The sequence below is a fragment of the Chlorocebus sabaeus genome, chromosome 5, assembly GCF_047675955.1.
Source record: "Chlorocebus sabaeus isolate Y175 chromosome 5, mChlSab1.0.hap1, whole genome shotgun sequence".
NCBI lineage: Eukaryota > Metazoa > Chordata > Mammalia > Primates > Cercopithecidae > Chlorocebus > Chlorocebus sabaeus.
In genome coordinates, this window is record NC_132908.1 from 21,606,124 (window position 1) to 21,629,774 (window position 23,651).

The 23,651-nt window shown below is 51.0% G+C and overlaps 1 protein-coding gene across 1 annotated transcript; it reads right to left on the reverse strand.

Moving 5' to 3' along the window:
* Positions 1–129: 129 nt before the first annotated feature.
* ERN2 (endoplasmic reticulum to nucleus signaling 2) lies at positions 130–23,376 on the reverse strand. The gene is made up of 22 exons (XM_007987977.3): positions 23,146–23,376; positions 20,972–21,077; positions 20,575–20,608; positions 20,237–20,309; positions 16,743–16,815; positions 16,489–16,596; positions 16,069–16,170; positions 14,659–14,923; positions 12,100–12,178; positions 11,866–12,013; positions 11,628–11,749; positions 10,419–10,574; positions 9,999–10,161; positions 5,384–5,468; positions 4,729–4,918; positions 4,552–4,651; positions 4,261–4,460; positions 1,672–1,819; positions 1,451–1,578; positions 786–909; positions 634–701; positions 130–547 (listed from the first exon to the last, which is right to left on the reverse strand). Exons 1-22 carry the CDS (start codon positions 23,236–23,238, stop codon positions 335–337), a joined length of 2,778 nt encoding a protein of 925 aa, XP_007986168.3. The 5' UTR covers positions 23,239–23,376; the 3' UTR covers positions 130–334.
* Between the last annotated feature and the right edge of the window lie 275 nt (positions 23,377–23,651).

The following is a 23,651-nucleotide window of genomic DNA, read 5'->3' on the forward strand; positions in this document are numbered from 1 at the left end:
TGATCCTGGCTCTCTGCAGCCTGGAACTCCTGGGCTCAAGCGATTCTCCCACCTTAGCCTCCCAAGCAGCTGGGACTACAGGCGTGCGCCACCATGCCTGGCTAATTTTTCAAATTTTTTGTAGAGGTGGGGTCTTGCCATGTTGGCCAGGCTGGTCTCGAATTCCTGAGCTCAAGTGATCCTCTCACCTCAGCCTCCCAAAATGCTGGTATTATAGGCGTGAGCCACTGCACCCAGCCTGGCAGTCTTTTCTGATTCTGATTCTGAGGCCAGCCACAGGCTCAGCTCTTCAGCTAGCCAGCATGGAGACCATTTGTGTGGCCTCCGGCCCACTTCACCTCCCTGCAGCCCCAGGGCACGGCCCCCTGGCCTCTGAGTCTGGTGGGTAGTAGGGCAGGAAGAGGCTCTCAGAGGCGCAACTCCTCATGACTCGGTGCGTGTGGAGGAGCAGCTGTGGGAAGCGGTTTGTGAAGTACTGGACGAAGCCGTCAGGGACTTGGCCAAGTGCCTGTCGCACCTCAACTGGGAGCTCCCTGTAGTGGTGCTTCTGGGGGTAGGTAGAGCAAGAGAACCCTGGCTCAGCTGCAGCCATGCCTCCCCAAGACCCAGGCCCACCCAGGCCCCAACACATACCTTGTTCCTCACAGCACGGAGCAGGTCTCGCACTGATGTCCCCTTATAGGACCGGAACTTTCTCAGGTCTGTGGACAGGGAATTTAGTGTCCTGAAACTGTCCCTGCTGGGCTCCCCTCCACCGCCCAGGCCCACCTGAGTGTAGCCTCTACCTATCTGCAGCGGCATGGAGATGTGCTCGTGCCAGTTGTCCCGGACCACCGTGCAGCCTCCTGCCTCCAGTGCCCTCATCAGGGGCTCCTGCTCAGACTCCTTCTCCAGCCAGTCACTGACATCCTGGGGCCCCAGAGAGCTCCTGAGCCTTGTGACTGGGGCCAAATGCCACATAGCCAGGAGTGTGTTGTCTGACTTAGGGGAGTGATTTAGGGTGACTGACAAGGATCATTGCCTCTGGGGGTGTGAAGCTTCTCTGTGCCATGCCTCTGTTATTTACCACCAACCTATGAGCTTGGTACTGCTGTCCCCTTTCTACAGATGAGCAAACTGCAGTTCAGAGGCACGAAGTCTCTTGCTCAAGTTCACACAAGTGCAGTGGGCTACTGGCACAGCATGAGTGACGACTCACGTGGAAAGGAATGGGCTATATTCCCATACAAAGGGAAGCTGGGGCTGGCGAAGCTGGCAGTGAGTGGACCGGAGAGTGCCAAGATGGTGGAGTTTAGGAGTCCAGGCTGGCTCCCAGTTTAGGGAAAGAGCCAGGCTGCCAGGACGAGGTAGCACTTCCTGTTTTCCCTCAGCGAATCTAATATCCCATTTCTAATTGCCCAGGACCCAAACTTAGGACTTTTGGGGGCCATTCCCAAGCTTTCCTTCTGACCTGGAAGAACTGGAGTTGCTTGGCTCTGCTCCAAAAGAAGGGGTGGGCCAGCACCTGGGGGGCAGAGGGGCGTGCCTGTGGCAGCAGGCTCAACATGGCTGCAACCAGGTCCCGGGCAACCACCTTGTCTGGAGGATGGAAGAGGAAGAGAAAAGTCTGCTTCAGGCCTGCCTAGTGTCTTGCCCTTCCTCCCTTCTCTGCCCGGCCCAGGGCTCCCTCACCGTGGACCTCTTCCTCCAGGTGAGCCAGACAGGGAACCCCTGTGAGGATGTTTGCCTGGCGATAAAGACTGTCTCCAAAGGGGTGGCTGCCACCAGAAAGCACGTAGTAGAACACGCAGCCTGCAGAGAAGATGTCCACAGCGCTGGTCTGGGGCCAGAGAGATGGGCGTAAGAAGGAAATCTCTGCTTCCAGGAAGTCGGCCTGGCTAAATTCTCCCATGGGCTGATAGAGCAGCCAAGGGTTTGGATCAGAATGGAACTCAAGAAGCTTCCTGGGCAGCATCTCCTTGGCTCTTAGATGCTCCCTGCCCACACACACACCCCACTGTAGGGGTCCCATGGTTTTCATGCAAAACCTTTGCCCCTGCTAAGCTAGTTCAGGTTTCCAAGCTTCATTCCTGCAGGGTGTAGGCAGGTAACATATGTGGGTGCCAGACATGAGGCAATAAGGCAATCAGGAGGACTGTGGTGACCTGGCATGGGTTCTGTCTGCAGGGGCACCTGGTCCTTAGCTCCAACCCATTGTCACCAGGGGACTCTCCAGGGTGGCAGAGCTGATTTTGTTTTTTGTGAGTTGGGGCCTTGCTCATGTTGCCCAGGCTAGAGTGCAGTGGTACAACCACAGCTCACTGTAACCTCAAACTCCTGGGCTCAAGCAGTCTTTGGCCTGAGTAGCTGGGACTACAGGCACGTGTCACCATGCCCAACCAATTTTAAAATTGTTTGTAGAGATGGGTCTTCTTATGTTACCCAGGCTGATCTTGAACTTTTGGCCTCAAGCGATTCTGATTTTTTAAAGAAAATCCAGAAATCCAAATTGTATGTGGAACTTCTCAAACGTTAAAATATTGGGCCAGGCATGTGGCTGACACCTTGTAATCCCAGCACTTTGGGAGGCCGAGGTGGGAGGATTGCCTGAGGCCAAGAGTTCAAGACCAGCGTGGGCAACACGGTGAGACCCTGCCTCTACAAAAAAATACAAAAATTAGCTGGGTGCCATGTTGCATGCCTGTAGTCCCAGCAACTTGGGAGGCTGAGGTGAGAGGATCCCTTGAGCTCAGGAGTTTAAGGCTGCAGTGAGCTGTGATGGTATCACTGCACTCCATGACAGAGCAAGACCCTGTCTCAAAAAAATATATATAGGGCCAAGCACAGTGGCTCACGCCTATAATCCCAGCACTTTGGGAAGCCGAGGTAGGTGAATCACCTGAGGGTTGGGAGTTCGAGACCAGCCTGGCCAACATGGCATAAACCCCATCTCTACTAAAAATATAAAAATTAACTGGGCGTGGTGGCACCTGCCTGTAGTCTCAGCTACTAGGGAGGCTGAGGCAGGAGAATCACTTGAACCCAGGAGGTGGAGGTTGCAGTGAGCTGAGATCACGCCACTGCACTCCAGCTTGGGCAACAAGAGCGAAACTCCATCTCAGAAAAAAAAAAGAAAGAAAAAAAGAAAAAAATATATACATATTGGCCACTAATTTAAAAATAAACTGTAGTCTCATGACATCATGCATTTAGTCCTTGAGCCCAAGTCACCACTTTGAGCTTTCTCTCAACTTTAGGACTGGGGGCGGCCTTCCCTGGTGACTATCCTTTTGTGTGATTGGCATCTATTTCTCTGGCTTCAACTTCCGCCCACACACTGTGACTCAAAATCCGTAATTCTGGGGTCCCAAACTCAAGTGTCTGTCTGTGTGGGTCAGATGCTGCTCTGTGTATCAACTAATTAGCTCATCTGATGCCCTCCAAAACCTTCGACACCAGTGGTTCTCGAACTTAGCTCCGCATAAAAATGACCCAGGCAATTAGGTCAAAATCACTGGGTGTGGGGTCTGGGTTTTTTTCTTTGTTTTTTTGGTGTGTGTGTTTTGAGAGAGAGAGTCTCACTCTGTTGTCCAGGCTAGAGTGCAGTGGCCTGATCTTGACTCTCTGGAACTTCCACCTCCCAGGCTCAAGCGATCCTCCCACCTCAGCCTCCCAAGTAGCTGGGACCACAGATGCACACACCCACACCAGCTAAATTGTGTGTGCTTTTGGTACAGATGAGGTCTCCCTAGGTTACCCAGGCTGGTCTCGAACTCCTGAGCTCAAGCAATCCGCCTGCCTCGGCCTCTCAAAGTGCTGGGATTACAGGTGTGAGCCACCGCACCCGGCAATGGGCATCGTTTTTTTAAGTTGTGCAGCGGTTGTGAAGCACAGTGGATTGCAAACCATTTTCTAGCTCAGGGTTTTCCAACCTCAGCACCACTGACTTTGTGTTAATTCTTTGGGTTGAGTGCTGTCCTGTCCTGTAAGACATTTAGCAGCATTTCCAGCAGATGCCAGTAGCCCCTCCCTCCCAAGTCATGACAGTCAAAAATGTCTCCAGACATTGCCTAATGTCCCCTGGGTGGCAAAACAGTCCCTGACACTGCTGTAGAAGGAAGGACAAATTATCCCTTCTTTAAGAAGAAACAAGCTTGGAGGAGCAGCTCAAAGTCACACAGCAAGTGTCATGGAGTCTCCTCAGGAGGGGAACTGGGACAGGGACGGATTCCTGCAGCCTGGGGCAGCTGTGTGCCTGGAGGACTTGGTGGATAGACTCACAGGACTGTTTGGTGGCAGGAGCTGCAGGAGCTCGGGCGCCATCCAGCCTTCCGTGCCAGGGATGCCGGAGTGGAGGCTGAAGCTACAGCGGCCAGCAGGCAGCTTCTTGCAGAGGCCGAAGTCTGAAAGCACCACTCTGCCCAGGCCCTGGGTGTCAGGCCCGGTGATGAGAATATTGCCGGGCTTCAGGTCCCGGTGCACTGTGGGAGGTGGGCAGAAAGAAAGCTGGTTGCTGAGGGCGGAAGGCAGGCGCTAAGGACAGGAAGCGGGAGGCAGGGGTAGTGCGGGTACCTATGTGTAAAGAATGCAGGTGGGCCAGGCCAGACATCAGCTGCTGCAGCACCACCTCGGGCTCCAGGCCTCCGCGATCCAGGTCCGGGTTTTCTACGTACTGAGCAGCAGTGAGGGCCAAAGCATCAATCTCCAGCCCGGACCTTCCCACCCACCCTCCCTGAGCCCTCAACTCACCTCCTGCAAGGAGGCCCGGCAGAGCTCCAGGGCAATGTAGTGGAACTGGGGTCCCCGCTCGGTGCAGAAGTAGCGGAGCACATTGGGGTGCCTGTCAGACTCCTGCAGCAGTTGAACTTCCCGCCGAACCAGGCCAAAGCACTCGCGGAGGAGCCGCTTGACAGCCACTGCTCGTCCCTCAAACTGTCCCCTGGAAAGTGGGTGATGGCGGGGGCAGGGGGGCATTCAGGGAAACGAGATAAAGGGCACTTTGGGAGGCCAAGGCGGGAGGATCACTTGAGGTCAGGAGTTCGAGACCAGCCTGGCCAACATGGCGAAACCCTGTCTCTACTAAAAAAAATATAAAAATTAGCCGGGCGTGGTGATACACACCTGTAATCCCAACTACTGGGAAGATTGAAGCCCGGAATTGCTTCAACCTGGGAAGCGGAGGTTGCAGTGAGCTGAGATTGCACCACTGCCCTCCAGCCTGGGCAACAGAACAAGACTCAAAAAAAAAAAAAAAAAAGCAGATAAAGGAAAGAGCAGGACTGGTGAGTGAGGGATTAATCTGTACCCACCTCGGGGAGTCTTTGGAAGAATGTCTCTCTTGGGGACAGTGCCCACGAGGGCTGTGAGTGCCATGTCCCCAGCTTGGCTCCTGGCTGCCACTCACCGGAAAACGAAAGTCCCGCCTGCCCCGCGGCCCAGCACGTCCTTGGGATTGAAGGAAATCTTCCCCACTACGGTGAGTTGCTCAGCTAGGGGAGAGGAGGGTGGTGACTCAGGGAGCCTCTGCCTACCTTTGCCTGCCACTGGCCCAGTCCACACTCACCTTGACCTTTTCTGCGCCCCCACCCTCCCATGCTTAGCCTGGTGCAGTGGGTAAGAGCAAGGGCCCAGGTGCCAGACTGTCTGGGTTCAATGTCTGGTGCTGCCACTGACTCTTTGTCTACTTAGGCAAATTCCTCACTTCTGTGCCCTCAGTATTCTCATCTGTAGAGCGGTGAACTAAGGTTAAAGAGCCCACACAATATTATTGTGAGGATTAAATGGATATATGGAAAGAACGGGTAGAGGTGATGTCTGCCATATTATCCTCTTTTATCTCTCTCCCTCTTGCAGCATCTTCTGCACAGGTTTGTTTTATTTTCCCTTTACATTCTCTGCCATTCTGACCATCTCCACCAGCTGTAACTTGAATCCTTTTAATTGACACTGAATCAGCTTCAATTTCAAGGGAAGGTGAGTTCCAGCAGTTGGAAGAGTGATGAGAGTGAGTGTAGCCACAGAAAAAAGACTGGACCGGACAGAAGCAGTGGGCATTGGATGCTAACCTGCCCGGAGTTAGTTCCAGGGCAGCAGGGAGCCCCCCAGAGTCCTTGGTTTCCCATTAGGATGGGTGGGGTTGGCTCAGGTGGGCAAAGATCTGTAGGTTGGGACAGTTACTGCCCTTCCCTTTAGGCAGTCTGTGAGAGATGTCTCACTCTGACCCTGGCAAATCTGGGCAGGTTGTGTCCTGCTCAGCTCCAATGGGTACTATTCATATAGCAAAACGTATATGGCACCCCTAGAGTTGTGCAGTACAGTGGTCCTGAGAACATTCTACTTAGAGTTTCTAGCTTCAGTTTTTACAGTCAGCTTTAGGAAGAGTAAATGAAAACCAGCATTAGGTCTGGGCACCGTGGCTCACACCTGTAACCCCAGCACTTTGGGAGGCCGGGGCAGGTGGGTCACTTGAGTTCAAGACCAGACTGGGCAACATGGTGAAACCCCATCTTTACAAAAAAAAAAAAAAAATTAGCCAGGCATGGTGTTGTGTGCCTGTAGTCCAGCTACTTGGGAGGCTGAGGTGGGAGGATTGGCTTGAGCCTGGGAAGCAGAGGTTACAGTGAGCTACATTTCAGCCTGAGTGACACAGCAAGACCCTATCTCAATAATAATAATAATAATAATATCAGCATTAGGGATCAGTGAGAAAATCACCAAGCTGCACCTTAGCATTCCTCTGGATTATTTGCTTAGAGTTCACACTCATCTGTCAGCAAGATGCAGGCAGTACCTTCATTGGTATACACTGAACTTTCTGGAGTAATGGGCTCAGGCAGGGCCTTGCTGGAAGCACATCATCCACACATAGGAAAAACAGGCAGATCAGCGAGCAGGGACAGAGCTGCTTGAACAAACCCTGCTCATCTGACTGCAGGTGACAGTCACCCTTCTGGGCCCTCTTTGTGTCACTGGCTCTGCTGGACTCAGAGGCTCTTGTGTGTCTGCTCTTAGTGCTCTCGGCATGGAGTAAACACTTGCTTAGAGTTTCCTGGGTTAGATGTTCAGAAGCACCCTTGAAGAGAGATGCCAGACTTAAGGCCACAAAGGCCTTCAATGCAGATATAATGAGCTGGGGAGGCTCAGTCTGCACACACAGATATTTGCCATCACTCTGCTCAGACTTTTGCATAATTATAATGGAGAGGCAGCAAATGTGGGAGCTTTTGTTGTCATTGTTGTTTTTTTAGAAACAGGGGCTCACTCTGTCACCCGGGCTGGAGTGCACTGGCGTGATCTAGGTTCACTGCAACCTCGGACTCCTGGGCTCAAGCAATCCTCCTGCCTCAGCCCCCCAGGCAGCTGGATTACAGGCATATGCCTCCATGCCTGGCTAATCTTTTTGTATTTTTAATTTTTGTAGAGATGGGGCTTCACTATGTTGCCCAGGCTGGGCTCAAGCAATCCTCCTACCTCGGCCTCCCAAGTTCAACTCTAAAGTAATCAAAAGTTGTCGTGTCAGGGAGAAAGGGCATACAGTCAGAATTACCTCTGGAAATCCTGAATACACATGATGGACTTTGCTGCTGCTTCTCCACAGGTTGGGGAACACTTACAGTCAGTCACATTCTTTCACAGGTATTTTCCGGGTATTGTTCAAGCAGGGGCACCATCCCACAGAAATTAGGGCACCTGCTGGAGCCAGCCACGTGCATTTGGACCCCTGAGCTGCCACTTGTTAGCTTTGTAAGCCGGGGTTGGGTTGGGAATTGTCACTAGACCTTTCTGCCTTAGTTTCCTCTTCCATAAAAGGGGCATTCTATAATAACATTCACCTCACAGGAATGTTATCTCATGAGTTAATGCATTCAAATGATTCAGAACAGTGCCTGGTATAGCCTGGTATACAGTAAGCGCTATATAAATGTTATCTCTGGTTCAGGCTGGATTGCATCCAGTTGTTATTGAATACATGATGCAGCCAGAGGTCCTGAGGGAGCCCAGCCAAGCATATGTAGATGAATTTCTGTAAGTTTTTGTTTTTGTTTTTTTGTGGGTTTTTTGTTTTGTTTTGAGGTGTAGTCTTGCCCTATTGCCCAGGCTGGAGTGCAGTGGCGCAATCTTGGCTCACTGCAACCTCTGCCTCTTGGGTTCAAGCAATTCTTGTACCTCAGTCACCCCCCAGTAGCTGGAACTACAGGCACCTACCACCACACCAGGCTCATTTTTGTATTTTTAGTAGAGGTGTGGTTTCACCATGTTAGCCAGGCTGGTCTCGAACTCCTGACCTCAAGTGATCCCCTTGCCTCAGCCTCCCAAAGTGCTGGGATTACAGGCATGAGCCACCGTGCTCGGCCAAATATATTCAAGTTAAATGAAAGTTGGCCATGACTCCACTGTAGTTTTGTGAACCATAAAACAGTCCATAAGGACTTTGACAAGAATGACCCTGGGGAAAGATGGAGTCCTGGTTGTCCAGGTAAATAGCCAGACTCAACTCGAGTCAGAAGGTCCAGGGAGATGGGCGTTTTGGGGTACAGTGGGGTGAGTATTACTTGGACCCACCCAGGACCAGTAAAATGACAAAAACTACAACAGCTCAGGGCTCAGGAAATCTTGCTGCAGGGCCCTCTGAAAGAGCTGACCCCTGAGGAAGGGGAGCTGTTTTCCTCTGGGCTAAGGCACAGTGACCACAGAGGCGGACATTGTGAACAGCACTGGAGCATCAAGCCACGTGTAGCGTAGACTTCCGCCTGAGAAGGTGACGGCAGGGTGGGACCAAGATATGAGGAAGTGGCTTGAGCAGTGACTAGAAGGAGCCAGCACGAGTTCACAAAGACAACCAAATACATGAGCCCAGCCCAGAGCCAATCAAGCAGAAGTAGCCTGGGCTGATTGGTAAAGGCATGCAAGAAGCCCCTGGAGCATTCCAGATGCCAGAGGAACCTTGAAAGGTTCACAGCTCACTGCAGCCTCGACCTTCTGGACTCAAGTGATCCTCCTGCCTTAGCCTCCTGAGCAGCTGGGACTACAGGTGCACACCACCACGCCTGGCGAATTGTTTGTATTATTTGTAGAGACGGGTCTCCCTATGTTTCCCAGGCTGGTCTCGAACTCCTGTCCTTAAGCAATCTCCACCTTGGCCTCTGAAAGTTCTGGGATTACAGGTGTGAGCCACTGTGCCCAACCTAAAAGGGCTTTAGTCCTTATAGGACCAAAACTGAGAAAAGATAAGAGAAGCGTTTTAAAAAAAAAAGGTACTAAATTGCACAAAGGTCATTTACTATTATTGTTTCCAAATATAACATCATTTTAACATGAATATTAATATTACCTAAGTATTATTTAATGATAATGATTGTGACTTCTCATGGTGAGATGATGTAATGAGCTGGATGTTATTATTCCCATTTGACAAATGAAAAAACTAAACTCAAAGGAGGTAAACAGAGAGCAGCCTTAGATCTATACCCAGTTTTATCTACACCCAGGTTCCTTGAAAATAATAATACAATAATGAGCTGGGCATGGTGACTCATGCCTGTAATCCCAGCACTTTGGGAGGCTGAGGTGGGAGGATCGCTAGAGGACATCAGTTCAAGACCAGCCTGGGCAACATAGCGAGACCCAATCTCTACCAAAAAAAAAAAAAAACCACAAAACTTTAAAATTAGCTCTGCATGGTGGTTTATGCCTATAGTCACAGCTACTTGAGAGGCTGAGGAGGGAGGATTTCTTGAGCCCAGGAGCTTGAGACTGCAGTGAGGTATGATTGTGCCACTGCACTCCAGCCTGGACAACACAGCAAGATCCTGTCTCCAAAAAAAATAGTGATTAAAAAATGACAGCAGACACTCCTAGAGTGCTCAATTACATAACAGGCTCTACTCAAAACACTCTTATTAATTCATGTAGACCTAACCACCCCACTATAGTGGCATTTAATAAACCAGCTTTGCAGTTAAACCTGCCCCTTGCTTTTCTCTGTTCCTGACTGCCCTGTCTCATTCACTCAAGCTCACCTTCAGGGTCGTCGAGTGGCTGGGCTTGCTTCGAGGGACTTTGAAGCCTCTTCTTGCTCCTCAGGGTGACCCCCGAGTGCAGGGACTGGGCATCCTGGGAGATGTCAGCAGAGTCTGCAGGTACCAGAGGGGTCTCCTGCTGCTTCTCCACCACCTGCGGCTGCTGCTGTAACGTGAGAGCCTAAGAGAGCTCTGTCCTGGCCACACCCTGCCCTGTGATGGGCCCAGTATCTGTGACTGAGATGGCCTCACCAGGCAGCAATGAACTTACAGAGCAAGATCACAGGGGCCTGGGGAGCTGCTGGGAGGGAGGCAGGGGCAAAATCAGAGCTGGGTAGAGGGAGAGAGTTGCTGAGTGGCCTCAGAGAAGAGGAGCAGCGTTTCCCCAAGACAGACCTGAGGTCAGGGCGATGGGCCTACCTGCCTCATCACAAATAGAATCCACCCTCCCAGGAGGACAGCAGTGAGGCTAGCTGCCAGCAGGTCTTGGGGTCCCAGCCCCAGGTAGGAGTCCGGAATCTTTTCTTCTGGATGCAGCTCGGAGTCCCAAAGTTTCTCTCGACTCAGGCTCAATAGCTGGGGATGAAGGGCCCATCACTCTTAGCACCTCCTTCCACCGGGGAACCCCTAACCTTTCTTCATCACCCCGCACAGGGCTGGGCTTAGCTGAAGGGGCAGTGAGTGGTCTGTGTATGGTGGGAAACGTGGCACTCTCCACAGTGCTGAAACATCATGTTGCCCAGAAGAATGGTTTTCTAAGAATGGTTTCTAAGAAAAGAATGGTTTCATTTCTACGCAATGACCAGCATTTCATGAGATGTCACGAAAAAACACAGGTACCCTTGGAATGTCACGAAAAATATAGATATCCACCCCCAGAGATTCTAAATGCGTTAGCTCTGGAGTTGGCTTCCAGGTGATTCTGATGAGCAACCGGATTTGAGAATTATTGCCCTAGGCCATGGCTGTTCCTTCTAACCTTGAGCTATTTACTAGTGATTTGGGTCCAACCCTCTCCCAGGGGCACATGCTTTTATAGTTTTTGTTTTCAATGAATATTTTACAGTTTTTACACTGAAGAAGAATAAAGAAAACATGACCTACGTTTCATGATTTAGGTAGTCAGTGTCTTTTTTTTTCTTTTTTTTTTTGGAAGAGACAGGGTTTCACTGTGTCATCCAGTGCAGTGGTGTGACCATAGCTCACGGCAGCCTCAAACTCTTGGGCTCAAGCAATCCTCCCACCTCAGCCCCCTGAGTAGCTGGGACTACAGGTACACACCACCATGCCCCACTAATTTTTTAATTTTTTTTTTGTAGAGATGGGGCCTTGCTATGTTACCAAGGCTGAGCTCAAGCTCCTGACCTCAAGCCATCCATCCTCCCACACTGACCTTCCAAAATGCTGAGAATATAAGAATAAGCCATCATGCCCAGCCACTTTTTGACACTTCAAACGTGTTTCTGGCCGTAACAACAGCAACGACAACAAAATGTTTGTCTTCTGGGAAATTGTGTGAGGTCAATTGACCCACCCTGATTGTTATTTTTAGCAGCCTGAGGAAAAGGTCCAGGGACTATTCCCCCATCTGCTGGGGCCTCCCTACCCCTACTCTCTGCCAGCACTGACCTCCAAGAAGAAGGCTGGGGCCTGGGTGTTCTCTGGGGGTCTTGTCTCTGCAGTTCCACTCCCCGGGGTGGGATAGACCCTCAGCATGGTAGTGTGCAGGACTGGGGGTAGCTCATGGTGTCCTAAGGTGGGGGGCAAAAGTCATCGGGCTGAAGGGGACCTTGGCTTTTCAGCTCAGAAGCTGGGCTCACAGGTTCTTTATCTTCATCTACTCCCAACTTTACCCAGAGGATCTCACCAATGAGCAGCCACTGGCTTGGGAGGGCCACACTGCCTGAGGGGTATCTAACAGCAGTGCTGGGTGAGCCCTCTCGCTCTCCTGAGACTTGGAGTGTCACCTCATCTGTGGTGGGGCCATCTGTAGGGGCCAGGGTCAGTCCACGAGGCTACGGCAGAAGATGGAGAGCCATGAGTGAGGGAGGTTCTTCTCCCGTTCATCCTCTTTCCAGCCCACTCAGAGACCACTTCTCACCACCAGGGCCACTCCTGTGTGGACCAGTGCTTTAGAGACATAGAAGCCAGTTTCATCCTTCCCTACATACAGCGTCATCCTAGCGGGAGAGAAGAAAAAGAAGAGAAGAATGAATGCTGGTGATGTGTAGTTTCCGTTATCAGGGTACTCATGCCCTTGTATATTTCCCTCTCACATTGACTCGGCTTAGCCATGAGACTTGCTTTAATCAATAGACAACAGCAAATGTGGCATAAGTAGAGGCTTGAAAAGTGCTTGTGCCTTGAGGCTTCCTTCTGCATTTTTCTGTAGACCCTGAGACTACCATGGGAGAAAACCCAGGCTAGCCTGCTGGGGCGTGAGAGACCTCTTTAATCCCCCATAGGACAAATAGTCCATCAACTATGAGATAGGTGAGTGAGGCCATCCTAGATTCCCCAGACTCAACCAAGCCACAAGCAGACTGCAGAAAAACCACCCACCCACCCCAGCTGACCCACAGAATCTTAAAAAATAATAAATTGTTGTTTTTTAAGTTATCTGTTTTGGGGAAATTTGTTATGCAGCTAAAGCTAGCTGATACATGTTCTAGAGTCATGATTTCAAATCTATGTCTAACTGAGACCTCTTTCAAGAGCACAATTTTCTTTCTTTCCTTCCTTCCCTCCCTCCCTCCCTCCTTTTCTTTCTTTTTTCTTTTCTTTTCTTTCCTTTTCTTTTCTTTCTTTTTGAGATGGAGTCTTGCTCTATTGCCCAGACTGGTGTGCAGTGGCGTGATCTCAGCTCACTGCAAGCTCCGTCTCCGGGGTTCACACCATTCTCCTGCCTCAGCCTCCTGAGTAGCTGGGACTACAGGCACCCGCCACCATGCCTGGCTAATTTTGTGTATTTTTTAGTAGAGATGGGGTTTCACCGTGTTAGCCAGGATGGTCTGATCTCCTGACCTCATAATCTGCCCGCCTTGGTCTCCCAAAGTGCTGGGATTACAGGCGTGAGCCACCGCCCCCGGCTGAGCTCAATTTTCTAAGTATAAACTCATTACATCATTCTTTACCTCTTCCTCCTCCTTCTCCCCCACCTCCTCTAGTGTTCCCTGCCTCTGAAAATGACAGCACCCACGTGCTTCTAGAAACCTGAGCATGATCTTTGACTTCTTGCAACTCCCTAATCACCAAATTTTCACTGGTTCTTCCTTCTAATGTATCTCACACTCCACTTCTTTTCGTCTCTAGAGTTTCTGCTCTAGGATAAAGTATCTTCATTTCTTTCCTGAACAAATCAATATTCCATGAATGGTCCATTTCTTTCCATATACCACTCTAAGATATTCTTTCTAAAATGAAAATATGATCAAATCACTTCCTACCTTAAAACTCTCCAGTGACTTTTTAACTTTAGGAGAAAACGTCCAAGCCCTTTAAATGATCCTACAAGATCTCTTCTTAGCTTATAATCTCAGACCCTACTCCTTTCCCAGGTCTGTATTTCAGTCTTATTTAATTTTTTCCTGTTCCCTGAGTTCTATGCTCTCTCCTCTTTCTCATTTCCTATTCATTTTTTAGGTTTCAATTTAGATATTCATTCCTCCAGGAAGCTTTCCATGACTGCCTCTTGTCCCCGGACTTGATGTGGGTACTCTTCCTATACATTCCCACGGCATCTTATACTACTCTTATCTCATCCTCTATCATATCAGGTTGCAATAGTCTCTTTACATATCTGTCTCTCACATTAGACTCGGGTTCCTATAGGCAGGAACAATGACTGGGTTATTTGCTATTGTACTCCCAGACTCTAGTGAGACTGGCACACAGTAAGTGCTCAATTAATATTTGCAGAATGAATCGAAATGAATGGATGATCCCTGATTTTCCCAAGCTGTCTACTGGTTTCTCAAGATGGGGACACGAAGGTGTTAGATGCAATAAGGTTGTTATTTAAAGTATTCAACAATCGATAAGGCACAGCACCTACCAACCAGAACAGGTTAAGACCTGGAGTCCCCCTCTGATATGGTCTGGCTGTGTCCCCACCAAAATCTCATCTTGAATTTCCATGTGTTGTGGGAGGGAGCCAGTGGGAGGTAATTGAATCACGAGGGCTTTCCCATGCTGTTCTCATATAGTGAATACGTCTCACAAGATCTGATGGTTTTATAAGGGAGACTTTCCCTGCATAAGCTCCTCTCTTTGCCTGCCACCATCCACGTAAGATGTGACTTGCTCCTCCTTGCTTTCTGCCATGGTTGTGAGGCTTCCCCAACCACATGGAACTGTAAGTCCAATTAAGCCTCTTTATTTTGTAAATTGCCCAGTCTTGGGTATGTCTTTATCAGCAGCATGAAACAGACTAGTACACCCTCCTAGGCCAGATCTTACCCTATGAGGTGCTGAACAGTGGGGGCTACCCAGGGGGTCCTGGGGACGCTTGGAGGGCAGCACAGGACACCAGTTGGGTAAGTAACCAATTTGAAATGTTTTGACCCCTGGTTCAGCTGTACTGATGTGTCACAGCTGAACATCTCGCCTGGCCATCAGACCCAGCCAGTTCCCTCCCTAGGCCCCAGGCATGAACACCTACAGCAGCTGGGTATCCAAGGCAGAGAAGAGGGTGGCTGTGTCCTGGGGGCCTGAGGCAGGCAGTCGGATGTGGCCCCAGCGGAGGGCGAGGAAATGCAGAGTGTCTCGAGCCAGGGTGAGATGCGGCAGCTGGCGCAGGCCGTCCTGGTGCCAGGTGTAGACGCCCATCACAGGCACGCCCAGGTCTTGTGTCCACAGCACTGCCCCACTTTCTGGGTCCACAGTGAGCAGCAGGCCCATCCCACAGGACGCCAGGTGGCTCATGTCTGCCGAGAAAGGTGGCTGGGGAGATGTGATTGGAAGCTCTCCTAAGAGGGTCCAAGGGTGCCCTCTGGGTGAGGGGGTCACTCTGGTGTGTGGAGATCACATGGAGGGTTATCAGGACATGAGAAGGTTTGTTGGAGTTTATGGGGTCACTTTGAAAATGAGACAAACAGTCAGGGTCATTCAAAGGTGACTCAGATGTGTGAGAGTCAGTTGGAGTCACTTAGGATGGTGGGGTATTGCCCACGGTCAACAGATGGTCACCTAGGATGGATCAATCAGGGTGGCCTGGAGGCATGTGTATCACTTGGGAGTCACTTAGAGTGTGAGAGGGGTCAGCTGGGGTGCGCAGGTGACCTCACCTCTGCTGAGGTGACCAGGGTCGGGTCTCATGCAGAATGATGGAATCAGGGCTTGGGGGGGCCTTAGGGGCACCTGTAAGGTCACTCAGGCAGGTGGGTATCAGTCATAATATCAAGAGGGTAGGCCAGGTATGGTGGCCTATGCTTGTAATCCCAGTACCCAGGAGTTTGAGATCAGCCTGGGCAACATAGCAAGACCCCATCTCTACAAAAAAGATGAGCCAGGCTTGGTGGTGCACACCTGCAGTCCCAGCTATTCAGGAGGCTGAGGATAGAGGATCACTTGAGCCCAGGAGTTGGAGGCTTTGGTAAGCTATGATCACACTACTGCACTCCAGCCTGGGTGACGACAGAGTGAGACCCCATCTCACAAAAAATGGTGGGGAGTGGTCAGGGTCGCCTAGGGAGTCAGTCTATGCAAGAGGCTACTTAGGGTCATCTTTCAGGGGTTATATATAGGGGTCAGTTAGGACACACAGAGATTGCTCAGGGGCTGTTTGGGGTCACTCTGCATGTGGGAAGTCATCCAGGGTTACCTGATTGGGGTCACTTGGAGTATAGAAGAGTTAGGAGGTTGAGAGACTGGCCAGGGTTCAGGAGGGTCAGTCTGGGTGTTGAGGGAGTCACTGAGGGTCAGCCATCAGGGGTGTGCCATTTAGTATATGGGGTCCCTGGGGAGGTCAAGTGGGTCAAAATGTGGCTGGGAATTGGTCGTGGATGCTGTTCAGGGTTCCCTGGGCTGGGGACCTTGCTCCAAGATGGGACCAGAGAAAGATGGAACTTACATTTCCCGGGTGAGCCATCCATGGGGGGCGCTGAGTAGCGGCGGTAGGTGGTGTTCCAGCGCAGGGCTGGGGCTCTTGGGTCATGCATGGTGACCGTATACTCTGGGGATCCCAGAAGCAAGATTACCAGGAACGTCCATGTGATGCTCCCTCCAACCCCAGGGGCCATTTATCTTGTAGGAGTGGGGGTTTCCTGAGCACACAGCCTAGAGACCTGGAAGCCTGTGAACATCACAGTGGCAGAGACTGGAGCTGTCTTGTTTACAGCTCTATCCCTGGCTCCTAGTTCAGAGCTTTGTAGAATGTTTGTTGATGACTAACAGACTGTCTTGAATTCAACTTGGTTAGCCACAGCCAGATCTCAGCAGAGCAAAAGGGGAGGCTGCCCAGAGCTTGAGGAATAGCTGGGGCCTGACTCACGTGTTCGGCCGATGTAGAGGCGGGGGGTGGAGGGACCCGCTGTGGTCAGTGTCATCTGGGTCTCCCCTGACTCGGGGTCCACCACAAACCAGGCATCCTGCTTCCGGCCTGTGGAGGTGGAAAGTGTGTTAGCTCTCAAGCTGGCATGGGAAGAGGTGTGGTCCCGCCACTCCTGTGCCTAATTAGCCCGTCATGACTTAGATCCCTGCCTCTGTTGGCTGCATCTGGACCCCACAGGCTGGAGAGATGCTCACCTGTGTAGAAGACCCCATCAGAGCTGCGGCAGGGAGAGGCATGAACCAGCTCAGGGATGGTGAATGGCAGTTTCTAGGAGGGCAAATTTCCAGGAAGGAGTAAGAGCAGAAACACACAATGTTCACTGTGCAGGTGAGCCCATTTCCATAGCAACCGAGTAGCAGGTATTACTATCATTTCCACTTTTTAGGTAAGGAACCTGGGGTTTGGAGAGGTCATGTAACTTGGCTAATGTCGCACAGCTACTAAATGACAGAGCCTGGGCTTGAACCCAGGCAGTCAGGCTCCAGAGCCAGCACACTGAATCATTGTGCTACACAGCCTCTTGAGGAAATGCAGAAATTCCCATACCCAGTGTCAAGGTACCATGTGAACCACTTGCTCCTGGCCTGACCTGACCTCCTCCTCAAAAACTTGCACTGGGGCGGGCATGGTGGCTCATGCTTGTACTCCCAGCACATTGGGAGGCTGAGGCAGGAGGGTTGCTTGAGCCCAGGAATTCAAGACCAGCGTGGGCAACACGGTGAGACCTCGTCTCTACAGAAAAAAAAATAAAAAATAAAAAATAAAAAAAATTTGCTGAGCATGGTGACTTGTGCCTGTAATCCCAGCTATTTGTGCGGCTGAGGTGGGAGGATTGCTTAAGCCCAGGAGTTCAAGGCTGCAGTGAGCTATGATTGTGCCACTGCACTCCAGCCTAGGAGATAGGGTGAGACTCTGTCTCTAAACAAAATAAAATGAAACAAACAAACAAACAAAAACCTCACACACATCTAGTGGGGAGTTTAATTACAAAAAACCAAAACAACTGATACGGATACTTCAAAACTGTCAACAGCCATGAGAGACTCAGAGAAGTGAAGGAGTTGTTCTAGAATAAAGGAGACCATGGCCTGATGCTGGCTAGGAGTGAAGCTCCATCCTTCACCCTTCTCTACTCTGCTTTCTCCCCAAAGCTGGACTTGTCTGGGTTATGTCTGTGGGCACCATGTGCTCTGGCTTCCTGCTGGGTTTGGATAATAGGGACAGGGTGAGATCAGAGTATGCCCTGGTGTCCTTGCCACAGAGTCCTCACGGGCTGGCTGTGTCCTTCCACTGAAGCCCTGAGATCCCATCAGGTGGTGCTCTTGGGACAGCTCTCTCCAGCTCCAGGCTGTGGTAGCTGCTCCCTCCCCAGCCTCCAGAATTAGGGCTGATAATGTCACCCCACTGTCACAAACCGAAGGATACTGTGTGATATGCTTTGGATTTGCGTCCCCACAAAAATTGTTGAATTGCAATCCCTCCAATGTTAGAGGTGGGGCCTGGTGGGAGGTGATTGGATCATGGGGACAGATTTCTCCATTTGGTGCTGTTCTTTTTTTTTTTTTTGGAGACAGGGTATCACTCTGTCATCCAGGCTGGAGTGCAGTGGTGTGATCTTGGCTCGCTGCAGCCTCTGCCTCCCGGGTGCAAGCGATTCTTCTGCCTCAGCCTCCCAAGCAGTTGGGACTGCAGGCATGTGCCACCACACCTGGCTAATTTTTGTATTTTTTGGTAGAGACAGGGTTTCACCATGTTGGCCAGGCTGGTTTCAAACTCCTAGCCTCAGGTGATCTCCCTACCTTGGCCTCCCAAAGTGCTGGGATTATAGGCTTAAGCCACTGTGCCCAGCTGGTGCTGTTCTTGTAATAGAGTTCTCACCAGATCTGGTAGTTTAAAAGTGGGTGGCACCTCCTCCCTTTCTCTCTCTTGCTCCTGCTCTGGGCATGTAAGACGTGCCTGCTTCCCCTTCATGCCTTCTGCCATGATTGTAAATTTCCTGAGGTCTCTCCAGAAGCAGAAGCTACTACACTTCCTGTACAGCCTGTAGAACCACGAGTCAATGAAACTTCCTTTCTTATAAATTACCCAGTCTCAGGTAATTTTTTTAGTATAGCAATGAAAGAATGAACTAATATACTGCACTATCCATTGTGGTTTCCTATACTCTGCTCACACGTTTAACAAAATGTCCTCAAACTATTCTATTTGAATATGCCATGTGTTTGCAGCTGAGACCTTGCCTGATTCACACACTAAAATTTCTTATCACTTCACCTTCCTAAATCATATACTTAAGACTTTTCTGGCAGGCTTCCCCTGACATGGTTAGAATTCTGACAAAGAACTGGGTGTGGTGGTGTGCACCTGTAGTCCCAGCCACTCAGGATTCTGAGGTGCAAGGATCACTTGAGGCCAGGAGTTCGAGGCTGCAGTGAGCCTTGTGATCATACCACTGCACTCCAGCCTGAACACATAATGAGACCCTGTCTTTAAAAAATTTGTTTAAATTTAAAAAAAAAGGGATTCTGACAAAGCACATTCCACCCCATTCAGAGCCCTGATGTGGAAGATTGCAAAAAATGACTGCAGATTGCTTTTCATCTTGTATTCATGTCTGTGTCTGTGTCCCTTCACAAGGTGAGTTTTCAGTTCCTTCCATAAAGAGATGGGGTCTGTTTTTTCACCACTGGATTCTCAGCTTGGCTATGTGACCTGCTTTGGCTGATGAGCCATTAGTAAATGTGACACAAACAGAAGCTTGAAAAGTGCTTATGTATTGCTGCTTTGGGGTCCCTTGTTGATACCATGTCAACAAGCCTAGGCTTGCCTGCTAGGGATAAGAGACACATGGCCGGCCGGGCGCGGTGGCTCAAGCCTGTAATCTCAGCACTTTGGGAGGCCGAGACGGGCGGATCATGAGGTCAGGAGATCGAGACCATCCTGGCTAACACGGTGAAACCCGTCTCTACTAAAAAATACAAAAAAAAAAAAAAAAACTAGCCGGGCGAGGTGGCGGACGCCTGTAGTCCCAGCTACTCGGGAGGCTGAGGCAGGAGAATGGCATAAACCCGGGAGGCGGAGCTTGCAGTGAGCTGAGATCCGGCCACTGTACTCCAGCCTGGGCGGCAGAGCGAGACTCCGTCTCAAAAAAAAAAAAAAAAGAGACACATGGCCCAGCCACCCCTGCCAAAAGCCAACCAACTACCAACCAACTTTCAGAAACAGAGCCATCCAGCTGACTAGCAGCTGACCACACATGCATGAACAAGTTCAGTCAAGACCAGCAGAAGAACCACTGTGCTGAGCCCAGTCTAAATTGTAATCTCACCAAATTCTGAGTTGAATAAATTTAAGTGATGTTTGAGTTTTAAGCTCTTGAGTTTTGGGTTGGTTTTTATTTAGCAAAAGCTAACTGGTATATACATTTCTCCTTAAAGTCCTCAGAGTCCTGGAGAAGCCCCTGGGATACCCCCAGTTTGACAGTCAGATTGCCCTGCAGACACAGCCAGACCTCCCCTTACCACCCTTTCAATGGGTCCCTCAGACAGCCTTCTCACAATGTGCTGAGTCCTGACTTACATCCTCTGCAGGACAGGAAATACTGACCATACTGCCTCTCCACCTCTCAGTGCTCCACCTGACGAAAGCCCTGGCCCTCACCCATTCCCAAACACCATGGGATACAAACCATTAATCCCTGTTGTTTTTGGGTCCCCAAGATGTACAGGCTGCCATCAGCTGGGTCAGAGAGAAAGGCCATTCTGTGGAGCAGACAGGAACAAGGAAACCAGTGGGTGCTTGCCCCCCGGTTTCATGAAGGCCCCAAATTCCCGCCAACTTCCCTGCTACTAGGAGCTGTTCTTAGAGGAAACACCTTGGGGCTCCAAGACCCTCCCCATATCACATCCAGAGCCAATTCTCTTCCCTTACCTCCAACACATCCCCATCCCACACACAAACTCTCTACAACTATGAGTCCCCCATCTCCCAGCTGCCTCCTCCTTAAAAGGCCCCAGGTTCACTTACTCTGTGACGTACATTGGTCCTTGGATGACGGGATCTGCAGGGACAGGGACACAGAGCATAAGCAGCTCCCTCCAGACTCCACTGAAAAGCACAGCTCATATTCACTGACCTATAGCATGACTGTAATGTCAAGCACTTGGCATGAATGTAATGCCATCTTTCCAAAAACTCTTTCAGATAGGGTCATATCCTTTGCCCCACTTTACAGATGAGGATGTTGAGGATCAGAGAGGTAAAGTGAGTTTCTCAAGGTCACACAGCTGGTAAGCAGTGAAGCTGTCTGTAGATACCAGCTTATTGGATTCTAGAGCCCATGTTCTTATTCTCTATGCCACAGTGACTCCCCCTTCACCAATCTATGGGTTCAAGGAGGAAGGAGGGACCATCTCTTGCTCACCATCCCTCAGAGTCCACTTCAGGTCCCCTGTCTGTTTGCTCAGTGCATGAAGACTTCCATCCAAGGTGGACACCAGCAGGAGGCTCTCTGGCCTGAGAGTATGAACCTGCGAGGGGGTAGAGACAAAGTCAGCTCTCTGAGGGGTCTGGGACCACCCTTTGCTCCTGTCCTAAGCAGGGCTGGCTATGACTCCCCCTTCCCCCAGATGGGGACAGAGCAGGGGAGGAAGGGTGATTGGGGAACATGCTGGTGTCACCCATCATCTCTTTGATCCTAGAGAGGGGTTATAGTGGGAGCTAGAGAGGGGTTATAGTGGGAGCTAGGGGTTTCTGAGGGAAGGTTTTGGCTCCCAGTGTATCTAAATTCCCAATTCCTTACCCCGTCCCTCAATTCATTCAGGTTTTCCAAAGAAGACTAAAGGCCTTTACAAAATGACTCCATTGTTTGTTTTGTTTTCTTTTGTTATTGTTCTTGTTGTTTTAATTTAAGATAGGGTCTTGCTCTATTGTCCAGGCTGGAATGAAGTGGCACAGTCATAGTTCACTGTAGCCTCAAACCCCTGGGATCAGCTGATCCTCACACCTCAGCCTCCCAAGTAGTTGGGACTACAGGTGTGTGTCATCACACCTGGCTAATTTTTGTATTTTTTGTAAAGATGGGGTCTTGCTACGTTGTCTAGGCTGGTCTGGAACTCCTGGCCTCAAGTGATCTTCCTGCCTCAGCCTCCCAAAATGTTGGGATTACAAGCACGAGCCACCGCACCCATTCTACAGGGGAGGGAGACTGAGGCTTAGAAAAGTTAGGTCATTGGTTAGGTCATTGGCATAAAGCCACAGAGATAATAAGTGGCAAAACTAAGGACTTGAGTTGCCATCCCTCTGATTCCTGTGCCTGGCCTCTTTTTCCTCTGCCACAATGTCTGCCTCTTTTGGGATAGCCCTTTCTGCCTCCCCAAACCAGCCCAGTTGGTTTTGGTGCCAGGCTCCAGTGGGTCCCCTGACCCAAGGCTGGAGGGTGCCAGTGGGAGGGGGGCTGGAGCCACCCGTACTTACATCTGGTGCTCCTGGGCTCACTCACCTGCTCCAGCCCCTCCTTGAACAAACAGGGTGAGGCTGAGCTCCCAGCAGGAGGCCTAACATCCGGGTCGCCCAGCCGCACCCCTACAAAGGCCACATCCTGCTTCGGGACCCTCGGGTTTGGGGCTGAGCCACTGGTGTTGAGTGGAGGGTCAAGAAATTATCTGCTAGCCCCTCTTTCTTTCTGGGCTTCAATTTTGTCATCTGCAGCACATGGCAGGAGGGAGAACGGACTGGAGAAGAGGCTGCAGATTGGTTGCCCACAAATGAATTTTGTTTGACCATCTAGTGCTTAAAAATTTGTTTTCAATTAGCTGCCAATTTTTTTAAAACTTGGGTGATTTCTACAAAAAAAACAAGATTTCAAATTTTTCTCATTTCTAATTTTTCTGAGACACCTGATCTGGCCACACTGGGCTTGCTTCTTAGCTGGCAACCATGAGATGGACCCATGAAGTGGAAGCGGGGAATGAGGGGTGCCTAACTCTACCTGATCGCTTTTGCCCCATAGGGGCTCCAGGCGGGACACCTGGATTCTTAGGCCAAGCGACTTTTGCCTCCTGGCTGCATTTCTTTAAGACTTTCCTACTCCTGGCAACGTGGGAGCAGATACTCACACTCCCAACTCATTTATCCCAGGTTTATTATCATGAACCTGGGGTGCAGCCATGGGTAGGAGAACCCCATTGTAAAGCCTCTGAAATTGCAAAACTGGGAGTGCAGGCCCATTTCTCAGCAGAGGGCCCTGAAGTCAATCATATTTTCAAAGGAAGCCAGGATCCCCAGAAGTTTTAAGAGGCCTGGTTTTCGTGCCCGGGTGCCCCCTCCCCGAGACTACACCCCTCCCTGCAGAAGAGGCGGGGTGCTCGGCCTACTCTTGCCTTTCCACGCTGGCATATCTCCCCAGCTAGGTATTTGGTGGGGGCAACTGGCGGCTCCCCAAACCAAGGAGGCTTTTACTCGGTCGGGGCCCGAGTTGGGACCACCCAGGCGTGAGGCGCCCCCGTGGCCCCGCCGCGCCCTCGCCCTGAGCACGACCCCGCCCCCTGCGCCCTGCGACCCGACTTTGGGGACTTGGCATTGGTCCCTGGCTCTCACCTGTGGACTCAGCGTCCCGAGCAGCAGCGCCGCGAACTGGAGCTGGAGCCCCAACCGGGGCCACGGCCTCGATCCCCTGGCCGCGCTCGCCATAGTGCCTGGGCAGCCGCACGGTTGGCCAGGTCCCTCGGTGCCTCCCAGGGAGCGCTCGGTCCCCTCCCGACCCGGAGGAGACTCCGCCCCTGGCTGGGCCTGCAACCCCAGCCCGGAGTCCTCGCCGGTCCCCGCCCTTCTCACCACACTCCCAGCCGCATCCTCGCGTCCCAGGCACCCCACCAAACACTGCGGGGAGCTTTACCGGGAGAGGGATTTTACTGAGCCCACCTGTGGAGAACTTACCACGTGCCGAGGACCGTGCTGGTTCATCACCAGCTCCTGGAGTCCTCACTGCACCGCAGATACAACCGGAGGCTCAGAGCCACAGTCCCAATACAGATACGCCTGATCTCAAAGCCTGCGCTCTTCATCACTGCACCAGCGGATCCCGCTGGGCTATCAGGAAACAG

Coding starts and splice junctions, on each gene's coding strand:
- ERN2 (XM_007987977.3), bottom strand. CDS start 23,238: ATGGCGAGCGCGGCCAGGGGATCGAGGCCGTGGCCCCGGTTGGGGCTC. Junction 1,820..4,260: donor TCCTGCCACCAAACAGTCCT/GTGAGTCTATCC, acceptor CTCTGGCCCCAG/ACCAGCGCTGTGGACATCTT. Junction 548..633: donor TCCGTGCTGTGAGGAACAAG/GTATGTGTTGGG, acceptor ACCTACCCCCAG/AAGCACCACTACAGGGAGCT.